Genomic DNA, 16,058 nt, shown 5'->3' with positions numbered 1-16,058 from the left:
TTCCTCTTTCTCCCTTTCTCCCTTTCCCTTTCATTACCCATTATAGTGGATGCAAAAAGGAGGCAGCTGAGAGGCTGGGGATGTCCGAACTGCTTTCTCTGCCCTCCCGTGTTGCTGGAGCTGATGACCAGGTTGCCTAGTACAGAATCTTGGTGCCCCTCACAGGAACTTTTATTTTTGTTAGTATTTTTAAATCTTTAGGATATTTTTCCCTTCCAGATCTGGGGTCACTTGTCAACCCCATGTACACCTAGCAGTGGCTTTAATCAGTGGCAGCCCCGGTCAAACGGTGGATCCGTTTCTGTTTTTATTTGACCTGGAACTCACAAGAAGTGTCTTTTCAGCTGACTTTCTGGCGCTCTCCTTCAATAGTTTGTGGTTTGCTGCTAGGGCCGTGGCAGCAAGTTGTTTGTGCTCAGGTCTCCATGCCAGACTGCTCAGTGCTGCTGATGCTGAGTGTCTTATCTCGATTCCTTCACAGATCAACGTCCTTCAGGCCAAGAAGAAGTTTGAAATACTGGATGCGGTAAGGGCTCTCTGTGTTTGCTGTGGCTGCTCTCAGTGACTCAATGAAAGGCAGCCCTCTCCATTTCAGGTTGCATGGGTCGACATACCGACTCCTCGGTCTGCCCTGGAGATACTGTCTGGGACTGCTCAGGGGGCTGCAGGTATGCTCACGAGAGGGAACAATGAAGGACCAGCGAGATCCTCCACAGGCCAGAGCTGGAGGGAACTTTTAGGGGTGCCAGACGCTGCTTTGACTGCTTTGTGCTCACAAACAGGGGTTCCCAGACAGCATGGAAGGATTTGAGAGGAAGAAAGGAGAAGAAGGAGAAGCATCTAATAGATTAGATGGCTTTGGGAAGGGAAAGGGTTAGACCTTGACAAGACTTGTTTGTGGGTAATAAGGGATAAGGACTTTTCACCCTCACTTGGTCCCGGAACCTGTTCTGACCTTGCTCTCATTTCCTTCCCCAGATGCTGTCCTTCATGCATGCCCAGTACACCTTTTTCCAGCAGGGCTACAGTCTTCTCCATGAACTGGATCCCTACATGAAGAAACTAGCTACAGAGGTGAGGGCACAGGGGACGTGACCGACTCAGTCTGCCTGTTTGTACCCCCTTACTGCAAAAGGACACCCTCTTTCCGACTCAGCTACCATGCTTGGGAATCGGGGAGTGGTTGGAGCATCATGCTTGCTGGATGAGCCATGCCGCACTGTGGGGTGACAGCCAAGAGCTATGGTTACTTTCAGTGCACACCCAAACACAGCCCTTTTTTCCCCTCTTATGATGTCAGGTAGGGCTGGTGTAATCCCAGCGCAGGCAAGCAGAGATGGACAGTGGCTCATAAACCTCCTTTCTGACTTTTATACCTTGTCTTCTCCTCTTTGCCTTCAGCTGGACCAGCTGGTGATTGATTCTGCAGTGGAGAAGAGGGAGATGGAGCACAAGCATGCGCTGATACAGCAGAGGGTGAGTCCTGGGGCTGCAGCTCGGTGCAGACAGCACTTTTGTCCGTCAATGTGGTTGTCTCGATCATGCAGCGACAACTGCCATCTGATGAGGGGCCTTGCTGGATTCATCTTGCACAGCCTGGAGCAGAAGCAGCAGAGGTTGATGAGACGAGAGTAATAACCTTGTGGGTGCTGGGGTTTTAGCTTGTAGGCAGACCTAATCGAATGTGGGGCATTCAGCTGCCGACGTGTCCGAGTACACCAGGGAGGACCCCATGAGTCAGGGCACCTGGGTGGTTTTCCATCTCTGCCTCTGAGCAAGTCTTCCTTCTATGGTTTGTCTCCCTGTTTGCTACTGAGGATGTGGGAAGATTTAAAGGTTCGTGTTCATGGCCCTGAGATAGATAAGTGGATGTAGTTGTTCGTAATTGCCTGTGAAAACAACTTGACTGCATAGCAGAGCTGTTTTGGGGAGAGGTTAAAACATTTCTCCCTTATCTTTTATTTTCTTCTCTTCTTTCCCCAAGCCTCACATCATTCCTCTGGCTGAGCGAGCTGGCTTTTGTCTCCAAGCCCTGTGGTCTGCAGCTACTGCAGTATTAGCAGCTCCCCTCTGAGCCTCTCCCTGCCTGGCTGGGTGGTGAGGCAGCCGTATGGCAGCGTGCCTGGGTGCCCAGCCCGACCAGATGGCCAGAGGCCCTGCTAAATCATCCAGCAGACCAATGAGGGGATGCGCTCCTTTGGTTCCCGTAGACGGTCCTCACTGCAGGGCCTTTTCGTTTGCAGGGAGCTCCCACTGCACTGAAGTGATGTTAATGGGTTGGGGGGAGAGAGAGCAGGGCCTTGTGCTGCTGTCGAGGGAGGAGTGCGCTGCAGGGAGATTCTTTCACACAAGTCTGCTCCAAACTGCGGTTCAGGTGATTCCTGCTTTGCTCCTGTGAGATGATGTGGCTACAGCCTTGAGCAGCATAACTTCAGAGGGGTCCACGGAGACACAAGCGATAGAACTGCCAGGACTGAGCGAGCTGTTGTTATCAGCTGAGCTATGGTAACCCTCCATGTGTCTTCTCACCTGCTCTGATCAGGAGTAACCACCACAAACTGGCCAGGTCGCTGGAGTTGTTATCGTTCAAGCCTGACCCTTCAGTAGGGAGGTATCTTGGGTTAATGTGGGCTCTGATTTTTTCCAAACCATCCACCTGGGAATGTTGCCAAATCCAAGACTCGCAGAAACGTCAACTAATTGTTTTTCTTTTCCTTTTCTTCTTCATGCATTGCTGACCTGCCCCTGCAGACCCTCCTGCAGGTGAGTACCCGCATGTATTTTGTTCTTCTGGCATCTTCATTTCTCAGAATCAGCTCTGGATACTTTGAAAGCAAGATAAAGAAACCATAGCCTTGGTGATGTAACCTGAACACACGAGATGGAATTTTGAAGTCTAGTTTCAGGGGAGTTTGGTTTCATCCTCATCATCATTAGTTTCAGTCCTGTGCTAAAGTAAGATTTCGGTTCTCTGTGTCCTTATGTGGTCAGGCTTGACTTGGGGGTTCTGCATGGCACACACGGCAATACTTGGCTGGATTTAATGTGTGTTTGGTGCCCAGGAGCCTTTGAGGACCAGGAGACTGATGGGAGATGAATTGGCTGCCCAGGCTCATAACAGAGGGTGTTGGTGGGCTTCCAGCACACAGCCATGCACGTGCTCTCGTGCTGTGTGGGCACAGTAAGAGGATTCCAGAGAGCCCTGAGAAACGGCTGTTCCGCAGCCAAACCCCGAGAGGGGTCACTCAGGACTCCGTATCTGGCAGGCATTGGTGTGGATCAATACCTCTCAACAGGAGGAATCTAAGTGGCTGTTGTTTTCCTTCTAATGCTGTCTCTCAAAAACGTCAGAAGCCATGAAATGGAAACATAACCAGATTTGAAACATAACCAGATTTGAAAGCTAATGACAGATATTCCCTGTGACTTGGCCTGTCCATATGCTTCCTTTGGTTAAATGTTCTGAGGGAGGGGTAAATCCATTTGTGAGCTCTCACTTCCCCTGGGACTCTGCTGGAGTGATGACTTCATTCAAGGGAACGTGGAAAATCTCTCCAGGGCAGTGCATTTCGGTTAAATCTCTGTGTGGCTTTGACTGGACTAGCGGGGAATGAAGCAGGGATCAGGTTCCAAGAGGGAAGATGAGCAATTACTCTTCATCAGAATGCAGATGCGCAGAGCTGTGGCTCTCTGTGTGCACAAGATGTGGAAGAGCTGAATATCCCTACTACAATTTAAAGCTTCCTGCCTGGAAATTTTATGGGGCTGTTTTTCAGCTACTCTGGGTCAGCGTTGCTCTTCCCTTTGCGATCGAGCACGGCACTGCATCTGGTGAGCTTCTCACCATCTCCAAAAGGAGCACAGCATGTGTTCAAGTATCTGTCTTCGTGCTGAGCCCAGAACACCCTCTGAGCTCTTGAAAGACGCGGAGATTTAGTTGTGCTTAGAGAGGAGTGGTAAAAGTATCCTTTTTTCCTCAACAGCCTGCTAAGGCATGACAGAAAAAGAGGGAACCTGGTTTAAATAACTCATTTTGAAGGGTTATGGGGGTGCAGGGGCTCTGCAGATTCTGAAGATGGGACTGAATTGTCTTTGGACAGCTTTGTGAGGTGTGGAGAGCAGCTTTATAAGAGCCAACTGCACAAGGAAGTGGTCTCTGACATTTTAAGCTGAAAGAGAGGAGATTGAGATGAGATCTTCGGAAGAAATGTTTTGCTGTGAGGGTGGTGAGGCCCTGGCCCAGGCTGTCCAGAGCAGTGGTGGCTGCCCCATCCCTGGAGGGGTTCCAGGCCAGGTTGGATGGGGTTTGGAGCCCCTGATCCAGAGGGAGGTGTCCCTGCCCATGGCAGGGGGTGGAACTGGATGGGCTTTGAGGACCCTTCCAGCGCAAACCATTCTATGATAGTTTCAATTAAAATAACGTTGGTAGGAGAGGAAAACTCAGCACCAATCGTGGCTATTTTTTTTGCTACTGGAATTCAAGTGCCTTTTTCCAATGCCACCCTTCCCCCATCTTCCCTCACTGAACATCTGCCACCTTTGGGAAAGATTCCTAGGGCACCATCCCTTCAAGCTGTCATTCTAACCGCTGCCTTTGCTCCCATCCAAGGTCCATAACCTCAAAGAGCTCCGTTTGCAGCTTCACACTTCAGCGAGGATGCTCGCTTATAGAAAAATAAAAGCTGTAAGAGGAAGAGTCTCAATTTTTGTGTTCTCCAGTAAATATTTGGGTTACCTTCCTGTTGTGCAGAATGGTTTTGGTTGGGAAGAGGAGAGCTTCAGCGTGAAGGCTGAGATTGCCTTTCTTCTGACTGTGTGGGGTGCACGTGTGCGAGGGCTGCCGTAGGGAATACATTTCTCCATCTGAGGAGGTGGTTGTGTAGCTTCCCATTTTTCTCTTGTGTCTTGAACTAAATGGTCTTAAACCACACATGCAATGAGTTTGTATGTATTCATGTGGCTCATTTGCTTCAGCTGGATGCACAGAGACGCAGGGCTTGGTGTAGGTCGGACCACTTAGGAGAAAAAATTTTGGAGAGCTTAGCATTGGAAGACACAGACCTAGGAATTTTTTCCAATGGGAAGTGAGAAGATAAATGATAACGTTTAAACCAATCCTCCCTTGCACATCCTGACCCTCCCTGAATCCTTCCGCTGCACCAAAACTGATGAAAGCCAAACACGGGGCTGTGTAAAAGCTCTTTTGGAGCTTCATACCTGTTCCAGGAGCTGGAATAATCTGGGAAGCAATTGTGCTTCTGTTGGCTTTTTGCACGGGAAGGGAGGGAGGCTGGAGTGCCAAGGCAGAGCTCTCTGCCTCATTTAGTCCAGCTGGTAGATAACAAACCGGGGCCAGATGGCACTCCAGCACCCCGATTGCTGTGGCTGCAGGGGAGCAGAGCTGGAATTCCTGGCCAAAGGATGGCTCTGCTCTGGGAAGCTGGGGGAAGCAGACCCTGCTGAAGGCAGGCGAGCCTGACGCTGTTAAGGTCAGGGTGAGCATCATCCTGTCAACTTTGCTCTGTGTTGCCTGGCTTCCCCGCTCCCTTCTGTGCCTCTGGGCAGCTGTATGATAATTAGTCCTTGCCCTAAGCTGATTGACTGTGAATAGGAGGCAGGAGGAGGAGGAGAGGGGAGGCAGGTGGTCCCCAGAGGCCAGCAGCCCTCCTTCGCTCAGTGCCTCTTGCTTTGACAGAAGCCAAGGGCAGAGCTTAGAGCTTCCCAAAAAGGAGTAGGAGGGGTAAAGGAGAAGGGGTTGAAAAAGAAATCCCTCCTTCCCAGCCAGCCCACGGTGCTTAGCAGAGATGCTACTCTAGAGAGAGAGCGAGAGAGGACACAGAGCTGGTCCTCGCTCTCTAAACACAAGCAGCAAAACCTCCCTTGCAGTTGGCATCATGAAGATTTTCGGCAGGCTTGAATACCTCCTGGTAAGGAAACTCCTGCAGGGTTGGTTTGACTTGGGGAGAAAGTTTTAGAGGGCCCTTTTTTTGGCGGAGCAAGGGTTGTGCCTGTAGGACCTTGACTGAAAAGCGAGTGCGGCTTTATTACTGCAGGAGAACAAATGCGTTTGGTTCGTTTCTGGGGTGGAAAAGCTTGGGGGCAGGGCACAGATCTCTGTGCATCGCCGGCTGGCAAGCTGCAGAGCAGGGGGATCATTTGGCATTAGAAAATTGGAGAAACAAAAGGTCTGTAAGTGGGATTTGGCCAGAATGCGTGAAATGTGTCTGCGCAGGACAGGGATGTAGGTGGGGAGCCCTCCTCCACATTCCATCTGCCTCTGAGGGTGTTGGAGTGTACACAGAATATACACAGAGGTAAAAATAGCTGGAGAGAGAAAAGCTTGAAATGTATTCAGGCACCAGTGTTTGTGTGGTGGGGCATGCGTCTTTAGGGAATGTGAATATTCCTCTGAATTATGCTCTCTTTAGAATCAAATAGCCAAATGACTGAATGCTATCATAAATTCACCGCCAGCAGCTCTTTTCAGTGCTTGGATGGACACATAATGTGTATAACAATGTTGATAAATACTTCATTGATTACTTAAGAGGGCACTTTGGGAGAAAAGCCTTTGTCTTCTGCAAGGAAAAGCTTGTGTATTGTGTGCTGTCACTTAGCCTAAATGGTATTGATTGAAAATAATGTGGACGTTTGGTAGCAAAATGTGTTTCTCTGCGTATCTGAAAGCACCTGAACTGAAACGGTTCCTGGTCGTGATTGTCTATTTTTGATAGTCTTTTCTATCAGCACAAATTAAAACGATGTACAGAAAAGAACAGTATCGTTACTTCCACATTGATTTGATACACTGAGGGAGTGATGCTCTGGCTTTTCAGGGAGCGCCCGTTGCCGTAGGGATTGTATTTTAAAGAATAAGGAAGTCTTGGCATCTTGGAGAAAGGTTCTGTTTGCTCCCAGCCGGGTGCGTTGCCCTTTGGGACAAGGATGAGCCTGTAAACAAGCCCTTCCTGTGCCGGAGGGTTTGCTCCTAGGCTGGGCTCCTTCCTTGGAAGACTTTCTCCCCCTAAGGATTCCAGAACGATGAGGGGTATCTTCGCTCTTCATATTAAGTCTGTTTGCTGAGGCTGGAGGTTTAATTAATTTAATTGGCCATTTCTCTACAGGACAGGGAGTTTTAACTGAGTGAGCCATGAGGCAGCCTTCAAAAAAAGGGGATTTTCTTTTTTTTCTTTTTTTTTTCAGTTCTTTCACAGGTCAGTTCGTGTCTGGGTTTTTGCTTTCTATTTGCTCTTTTGAAAGCGTCCACATTAATGTCCTTTTTCATGTCCCTATGGATGTATCTCTTGGAATGTGTTACTTCATTGTTGTTTCAGCAGCATTCGGCGTGCTCCCATGGAAACCGTCGTGATGTCATTTTTAAAAGACTTATCAGTTCCCAGGCAGCCTCGGGTGGAAGCTCCGAGTGACAGGGCTGAGACGGGAAGGGGACAGCGGGATGAGATCGATACGATTTACTCAAAGAAGCAGATGATGGCAGCGATCTTGTTTCTTCTTTTGGAAGATGTCCTATTTATTTTACCAATGTGCAATCCAACATGTAATTGCTGTTGTTGATCATGATTATGGCCAACACCACTCAGATCCCCGTCCTAGGAAGCCTTTTCCCTGTCAAGCTTTTTTTTCATATTACAGAGAGAATGAAGTGCTAAATGCAGGCAAAAAAAAATCCGTTTGAACTCATTTGGAGCAGATTTGCCTGTTCTGTGTACGTTGCAATGATGGGAAGAATTTGGCAAAAGGCAGTTTATTAAAATCCTATGTATGGTGGGAAATAGAGGGGATAAGAAAAGCGGCTCTTAGACTGCTTTGTCAAGGGGAAGGTTTGAATCAAGAAAGTTACTTTGCGTGTTCTAGAATGGGTGACGCATTCCTTCTCTCCCAGCACCTCCCAGACATCGCAGTTTGACTTACGAGGCTGGAAGGCTTTTAGTTCCCAATTCCGTGTGAAGTCAGACAAGTTCACTGATGCGCTGCATTCCTTGTAAGAGGCGGGAGGAGCCTTACTGGTGGGATAGATGTGCTTGTCAGGAGCAGTGTCCGTCAGCCAGCATCCTTTGACTTATTTCTCAGAGCTAACGGCATCCCAATCCTGTTGTGTCAATGAATAGAACACATACAGAGGCTCATTAAGGGGATGTGTTGTCACACATCTGTCTCTATCCAGCTGTGGCCACCCACTACCACGATGTTTCAGCGTCATTGGTGAGATGATCTGGATTTCTAAGTTAGCTTTGACCTGGAATTGAGTTTCAACAGGTGTCCTCTAACTCTTTTTCCGGTAATTTGTCCTCTTTTCGTGGCTGGGGTAAGACAGTTCCCTGTATGGGCTACAGCCTGGGAATCCGTGGGTTTAGCTCACGGTTTAAGCTCGCTCCAGCGTGCTGGAAGCTCTGCGGTTGCACTTGCCATGATTTTGCCTTTCGGCTACCTGAGCCATTTCTCTACATTTTGGGCTCTGCCTGGCTGAGAAAGACAAGCGGTATTGGTATTGGGTGTTTTTCCACTCTCCCTTTTCCTTTACTTCCTTCATCCCTTACTCTCTTTGTAGCAAAGACTTCATGTGCTTCCAAGCAGAGCAGGGTGGAAGGGAACAAAGTGCTCCTGAGACTCCGTGTGCTGCATATCCTGGGGATGAGAGGCAGGCTGGTCCTTATCCCTCGGATCTCTCCCTTGGTTTATACCTACTGTACAAATCCAGCTTATAGACGGGTTCTGCCCTCAGCTGCCCTGCTGGCAGCAGCGGAGTCGCTCAGGAATTGCACCAGCAGAAATTGTCCTGGGGCTCTTTCCTAAGCAAGGAGAGAACAAGGAGATGAAATATCCAAGTGATGCAAACACAAGCCGCTCTTCCCATCCCCTGGATGGCTCTCTCCTGCCCCAGCTCTACACGCACTTTGTGCTGTTAGGTCTGATTTTTCTCTTTCTAAATCTGGGCTTGTTGCAGCTTAGAGTAGTTCCAAAGGCAAGGAACAATTCCTTGTGCCTTCAGTTGTTCTGCTTTAGCCATTGGATTTGTAGAGACGTGTAATACAGTACAGAATCAAGGAGGTTAAGTTCACACCTGGCTTGACTCCACTGATTTTTAGTGGCTTTACTTTAGTGACGCATACAGCCCATCTGTTCCTCCTGCACGGCAATATATCCTTCTTACCATCACCCTGCTTGATTATTTGAGGACAGATGAAGAAGTTGGGTGATTATTTAGACCTTCTCCCTTATTTCTACCTCTTTTTACAAAGTGAAGCACAGCTAAGTGGTGATTTTTAAGCTGTGCTTTGAAGGGTTTTGCCCAGCACTTGCTGTGTGCTTCTCAACAAAGTCCGGATTTTGGGATGTTTGCATTATTTACTATAAAACAGTGCAGGTTCTCATCAGATTTATAGAATTGCCACTTTGGAGTGGCTCTACAAAAAAATCATAGAATCATTAAGGTTGGAAAAGACCTCTGAGATCATCCAATCCAACTGTCAGATTGCTACGAGTTAGGGGAAAATTCCCTCTAGCCTTTGTTTGCCATTTATACATGGAAGACATCTGCAGAAGAGGAACCCCCATGGGATTTGCCCTCTTGTGACAAGAAAATATGGGGCTGAGCAGACCCTTCCTTAATTGAGTGCCTTGCAGCGGTTTCTAATGTCTAATTGGACATCGTGCTGTCTTCCCAAGGAATGACTCAGTCCTGTCCCATTATATCTCCTCCTTCTGCATCACTATTATTCTTATTATGACACCTCCCAGGCGAGCTTGCATCTCTGAACATGAAAATAACTCATCTTAATGAGAGTGAAGTGCACGTTGCTTAGCAACACAGCATCACAAGGGTCTTCAGATGCTGAGCTAGGAAAGGCACTTAACCTAATGGGGCCGTTCTGACTGTGCTGTTGTGTCTTTGAACCAAGTAGTACAGGGGGAAATATTTGCGCTGCAGAGAGCAGGAGGTGTGGGTCGAATGCATCATTCGAGTGGAGTAAGCATGCATAGACAATGTGCCTTAGTTTTCCAGGTTAGAAGGAAAGTCATTTAGGTTTTGTGACCTAGTTTCTCTTGGGAAGGATGCAGATCATTGCCCAGGGAGAAAGATCCTGTGTTCTGTGAGGATAGCTGCTATTCTCTCTGCTCTGTGTCTTGCTCACCAGCTGTCAGAATCTATGAGATCTGACTAATGAATCAGTGCCAAGCCTGACAAATCAGCCCTGACCGGTAGCATAGCGCAGAGAATTGAGTGAGCGCGGGTTGGAGATGACATGTGATGATAGCTAATGAAAAGGGAATTGATAAGTCTTCCTCCCTAGAAATCATCATACCCGTTTTCCTTGGGGAAGAGGCTGGGGTTCGTTCTGTTCCTGGTCCCCTGCAGAACAGAGAGGTGGCAGCGGCATTGCTAACTCACTTGGCCAGTGAAAAGCACCTCTATTGCTTTATTTCCCATTGCAGGCTGCCCCAGATTTGGGGAATTTTAAGCCCTCATGATGATAAGCTGCCTGCATTTCTCCCTAACAGCTGCCAGAGAGGGGAAACGCAGCACGTGTAGTGCTTTCCTGCAGACACCAGGGACAGATAAGCTTACAGGAATGAGAATAATTCATGACTTACTCCTGGCTGCAACCTGCGAAGGCACAGGGATGTGCTGTGACACACAGCTCTGCCTGAACCTTAGAACTCCGACACAGATGTTTTTCTCCAGTTGCTGTTTTCATTGGCCTCGTCTCCATCCTAGAGAGCGCAGTTGCGTTAGTCTCAGTCTCTTTCTGTTTGCAGGATTTCTCCTACGATGACTCAAAGGTGGAATTTAATGTTGATGCCCCGAATGGAGTGGTCATGGAAGGCTACCTCTTCAAGAGAGCTAGCAATGCTTTCAAAACGTGGAATCGGTGAGTAGTAACTCCTGTTCTGTTTGATATTTGGGCTAAGACGGAACACGGCTAATACCGCCTGTACAGGAACACCCTTCACTTTTAGTGGTCTTAGCAACTGTTACCATCACTGGAGGGACTCTGAGCTAAGTAGTTAAAAGCTAAATAGCTAAAATAGTTAAAATGAGCTTGGTTTGATAGTTTCTGCATACAGAGACTTTTCTTTCAGGATCCATTTATAAATATTCCATCTGATAGGTCACTGGGAACACCAGGCTTGGATGCATCCTGCACTAGGCAGGAGGCTCTGCGGCTGCCGGAGACCTTGGGCAACTGGAAGCAAAGGTTTCATGTTCTAGCCTTACCTGATATTTGTGTGTTTAGTTTCCCTTGAGACAATCAAGGGGTTTTGTACATGATTTTGCAGAAGGATTCAGCCCCTTCCAGTGAGTTTCGAATGTGTGAGATCAATGCCTTTTTGACCTACATTTCCTCCTCTCGCATAACAGAAATGATGTGATATTAGGAGATCTTTTACTTGGCTTTGGGATCAATTCAAAGCATACACCATTCGAAGCACTCTTGTTAAACCCAGAGCTATCCTGCTCTGCCACAGAACAAACTGTGTGCCCGTAGCTCTGCTGTTCACGTGTTCTGATGTCTCGGTCTCTCTGCCTGCAGGAGGTGGTTCTCCATACAGAACAGTCAGCTGGTGTACCAGAAAAAGCTAAAGGTCAGTGAAAATACCCCAAGTGATGCTGGCAGATTAGTCAGCTTGCGTGCTGTCCTACTTTGCTGGGGACCTGTGCACCATGGTTGGGAGTGAGGTGGAAGAAGTGGGGAGGAAAATTGGGTCAGAGGGACAGTGAGGCCATTTGGGCATTATTGTGCTCCGAAGTCAGGCTGTACTGAAAACCAAGTGGCAGCAGATGGTATTTGGGGTGATCTAAATATTCCTGTTCAGCAGAGGAAGTTGGTGAAGTCCCGGGGAAGCCCGCTTCTTCGAGTGCATGTTGTCCCATGCTTTGATTTGGTATAACTCCTTCTTGTTGCCCTGGAGTTACCCAGGGTGGGCTGGCTCTGCTCAGTCTGGACTGGGCACCTGCTGACCAGCAGGGCTTGAGAAGGAGTTTTCTGAGAGGTCTGATGATGACACAGATTCAGGGAGCCAACAAAACAACCTTTCTCACCCTTTCAGGATGTCCTCACGGTAGTGGTGGAAGACCTGCGGCTCTGTACTGTGAAGCCATGTGAAGACATAGAGAGGAGGTTTTGCTTTGAGGTCGTCTCACCTACCAAGTAAGTTTGGTGGCTTCTCTAGGCCATCCTCATGGTGGTTGGACTGTGTCTGGAACTGCAAGAGATTAAATTTGAGCAGATGCTGCCCTGGGCTGTTAAGCGTTGGTTGGGAGATACCATCGCCTGTACTTCGGAGTCTCTATAAAGTTCTTCAGACATCAGTGTAAGCCAGATTTAGACCACAAATACTAACAGAGAGTGAAGCTGGTAACGGTCAGCTCTTCTAAACAGCTAGCAGACCTGCCTGGAGTGTTTGAAGAGGAAAGACCTCTGGTGGTGCAAGCATGTAGGATTTATTTTTGCCCCTTTGCCTGTCAGTTGAGGACGCTGCCCCCGCTGGAATGGCAGTGCTGAGGATGAAGTGGAACAGTTTTGACCAAAACATGCACCTGGTCCTTTTGCTCTTTCCAACTCCCTTCTTTCCTTGGCAGGAGCTGCATGCTGCAGGCTGACTCGGAGAAGTTGCGTCAGGCCTGGATTCAGGCTGTTCAAGCGAGCATTGCTTCTGCTTACCGGGAGAGTCCCGACAGCTACTATATTGAGGTGAGTGAAGGGTCGTGAAAGATCAATAATTGTCTTAAAACCCTGATAGTGGCCTTCTGGGCTGTGGTAGGTCCAGAGTGCTTGAGTAGACCATCTGGAAATATTCCCCTGCCCTCAAGGAAGAGAGCAGATGTGAGTGCCAACTCAAAGGCAACAATTATTCACCAACCAAAGCCACACTGATAAAGCTGGACTGGAGGAAAGGCAAGGCTTTAAATCAGTGTTGTCCTAACAAGTTCGCGTTCTTGCCATCACTCTCTGCATTCATGTTCCCCTAGGAATAGCGTTTCACTGGGAAGAGCTTTCTCCCTAGCTGGGACAAGTGCGAGCAGGGCACTATGATGGCAAATAGTTTGCCAGACTAGGCTCTGCGTGCTGCCTGCGATCTCAGAGCGGGGATGGGGTGCGGCACCGTCTTCTGGCAATAATCAACATCAATGAGGCTTTATCCGTTCCCTTCTCGGGCTAGCCTTAGTTTATTCTTCTTCAGATAACGCCTCCTATCAATGCCTCTGCTGTGCAAAGCTTGGATTTGTTCCCCAGGGCTTTGCAGAATCCTAGAATCGTTTTTTCCCTGCAGAGGCTTGACCGGACTGCTTCTCCATCAACTAGCAGCATCGATTCTGCTACTGATTCCCGGGACCGCAGTGGGAAAGGAGAGACCATCTTGCAGAGAGTGCAGAGCACCCCTGGGAACGACCAGTGCTGTGACTGCGGTCAGCCCGATCCTCGCTGGGCCAGTATCAACCTGGGCATTCTGCTGTGCATCGAGTGCTCTGGTATCCACAGGTACTGCGTGCGTGTGCTCTGTGCCACCAGGCAGGGCGGGGATTGCAGGCTCCTGGGAAAAATGAGGGAGACTGAATTACAAGTGATTATAATGTTTGTACAGGTAGAATGAAAAGTAATTGCTTGCTGCAGTACCTGCGTGTGCAGGTGCACCAGATATCCTAGAGCATAAACCTCTGCTCTAGCTGTATCTGTACAGATAAGTACATAAAAACTGGGTTGATGTTGTTTATCGTATGATGCATGAGCAGGTCTATTTTGGGGCATGTAACCATTTCCATTTCCTTCCTTTCTGTTAAATAGGAGTCTGGGTGTTCACTGCTCTAAAGTTCGATCTCTTACACTGGATTCCTGGGAGCCAGAGTTACTGAAAGTGAGTGTTGGCTTTTAACGGCAAGAGATAGAGGAACGGTGGGCGTGGAGGGAGTCTTGGTGGCAACCTAGAGGGAAGGTAGCTCCTCTCCCAAAGATTTCATGGATTCCCTGTTGTATTGCAGCTGATGTGTGAGCTGGGGAACAGTACCATGAATCAGATTTATGAGGCACAGTGTGAAGAGTTGGGACTTAAGAAACCAACAGCAGGGAGCTCCAGGTGAGTCTGAGAGCACACACTGGTTGTCTTGGTCCTGTGGAAAGCTATCCATCCACACATCTAAACCCAGTACCCTGAATTCTCTGGAAAGTCAGATTGAGCGTGCCTGGCCCTTTGCTGAGGTTCCAAACCACTCAGGTGATCCTCCCTGGCTAGTCTGGGTCAGTGGGGCGTTACCAGCCAGCTGCCTGGTGAAACATGCTTGGGAACTAGGGCTTGTTGGGTTTTCCTGGTCTGGAACCTTTTAAATGTGTGTAGCTGTAGCACAGGGTGTTGCCTGGGGCTGAACATCTCATTCCACTCTCACCTACACATTGCACTTATTGCTTTTGCTTTGAAACGAGGGATATTTTTAGGTTTGAGAAACTCTCCCTTCTTAATACAGATCTCAGTGATTTTTAGGACTCAAAGCCAGGTTAATAAAACCGACCCAAAGCAGCTCCATCTCCTTGTCGCCGTTTGCCTTAGGCGATTCATATGGCCCTGCACACAGCTTTATGCCGTCCTTCTCCTAGGCAGGACAAGGAAGCCTGGATCAAGGTGAAGTACGTGGAGAAGAAATTCCTGAAGAAGCTGCCAAATGGGGAGGCTTTAACAGAGAATGAACGGAAACCGCGGCGCTGGTGTGTGAAGAAGTGCCAGAGACACAACAGCACCACGAAAGCACCCACGGCTCGTCGGAAGTACCGCCACGAAGCCGGCAATGCATCACCAGCAATGTTGTCATCAGGTGGGAACCCCCTTTGCCCCACTCACCATGCAGAGCTGTGTTTGCCTGCCCACTGCTCTGTGTAGGTGTGGACACGCTGCCCTAATAACATGGGTGCCCCCTTCTTTCTCTCGGACCCACAGCCTGCCAGAGGTATAAACAAAAATGCTGTTGCATGAAACAGGACTTTAAAACAATTTCCTAACATTTTCCATCGATTTAAGGTGGTCTTTGTGGCTAACAGAGAAGATCACAGAGTGATCCACCAACTTCTGAGCTTGCTTTGTGTCTTCTCTTTTGTATTCCATCTTCCTACTCTCTAATAAGTTACAAATCCTTTTCTTTTCCCTGCCTGGTCTGTAAGAGAGCCCATGCTTACGAAGGGTTCTGGCTGCTCAGAATGCTCTGGGATGACTCGGTCTGCAGTTTGTCATCACCTCTTTGTTATATTGTGGCGTACATGGGTGTGAGTGGGGTGCACTGGACATGCAAGCTCAGCCTGTGTAGGTGCAGCTGTAGAACTGTCCCCTTTCTTCATTTGCACATTATTAACTACGTCTTTCAACATCTCTCCGTGCCCAGCAGCAGCTACGCTGGAGAGGAAGTTCCGTCGAGATTCCCTCTTCTGCCCTGATGAGCTGGACTCTCTCTTCTCCTACTTTGACACTGGTGCTGGCTCCGGCCCACGCAGTAAGTACAAAGAAAGTGTCTCTGCTTCTGGCACGCTTGACCTCGCAGCTCTCTTGGGGCGTGTGCGTCACACCAGACCTAAGGCAAGGTATCGGCCTCCCTGGAGAGAGGGTAAATACTTCAGAAGAGTGATGGGGAGTTAGATGGAAACACTCCAGCCCGTTGCTCTGTTGTTGCCTTTATTGTTTTAATATCCTACCCAGTCAGTCCCTGGTGTTTGCATTCTGGTGGATGGGATTTTTTTCCCCAACGTCTTTTACTCCCAGACTATGCATTCCATTGGCCTTTTTTTCTGGTTTTAGTTTTGGCTTTTAATTTTTTTTTCTCCTTTTTTAGCAAGTCTTACTGCGGACAATTTTTTTCTTTTTTTTTTTGTGTTTGTGACGATGAACTCCCCTCATATTCCGTCCACCTTCCTCTAGGTGCCAGCCACATCTCTATGCAGCATCCGCTAGCAGGTGGCCCATGGAGTGGCAGTGGCATTGGTCCCGGTGGGAGCGGTACGCCGTTCCTCCTGGACGGAGGTAAGGTGACGCTCTGGCAGCTAGCAGCAAGAGAGACA

General features: G+C 48.6%; 1 protein-coding gene across 6 annotated transcripts in view; it reads left to right on the top strand.

The window, feature by feature from the left end:
- The window catches only part of ACAP3 (ArfGAP with coiled-coil, ankyrin repeat and PH domains 3), an 83,687-nt gene that overhangs the window by 62,328 nt on the left and 5,301 nt on the right, over window positions 1-16,058 (top strand). Inside the window, exons 7-20 of one of the 6 annotated variants that reach the window (XM_054085486.1) lie at window positions 482-526; window positions 979-1,074; window positions 1,402-1,476; window positions 2,752-2,763; window positions 10,780-10,892; window positions 11,556-11,607; window positions 12,073-12,173; window positions 12,605-12,716; window positions 13,297-13,505; window positions 13,809-13,878; window positions 14,003-14,097; window positions 14,613-14,827; window positions 15,392-15,496; window positions 15,919-16,020. In XM_054085486.1, coding sequence (XP_053941461.1) covers window positions 482-526; window positions 979-1,074; window positions 1,402-1,476; window positions 2,752-2,763; window positions 10,780-10,892; window positions 11,556-11,607; window positions 12,073-12,173; window positions 12,605-12,716; window positions 13,297-13,505; window positions 13,809-13,878; window positions 14,003-14,097; window positions 14,613-14,827; window positions 15,392-15,496; window positions 15,919-16,020 — 1,402 coding nt within the window. Of the gene's footprint in view, window positions 1-481; window positions 527-978; window positions 1,075-1,401; window positions 1,477-2,751; window positions 2,764-10,779; window positions 10,893-11,555; window positions 11,608-12,072; window positions 12,174-12,604; window positions 12,717-13,296; window positions 13,506-13,808; window positions 13,879-14,002; window positions 14,098-14,612; window positions 14,828-15,388; window positions 15,498-15,918; window positions 16,021-16,058 lie in introns of all 6 variants that reach the window. The other 5 variants (XM_054085485.1, XM_054085490.1, XM_054085488.1 and 2 more) reach the window with 5 other exon arrangements.

The sequence above is a fragment of the Cuculus canorus genome, chromosome 21, assembly GCF_017976375.1.
Source record: "Cuculus canorus isolate bCucCan1 chromosome 21, bCucCan1.pri, whole genome shotgun sequence".
NCBI classification, from domain to species: domain Eukaryota; kingdom Metazoa; phylum Chordata; class Aves; order Cuculiformes; family Cuculidae; genus Cuculus; species Cuculus canorus.
This window is presented reverse-complemented; position numbering and strand designations above follow the sequence as displayed.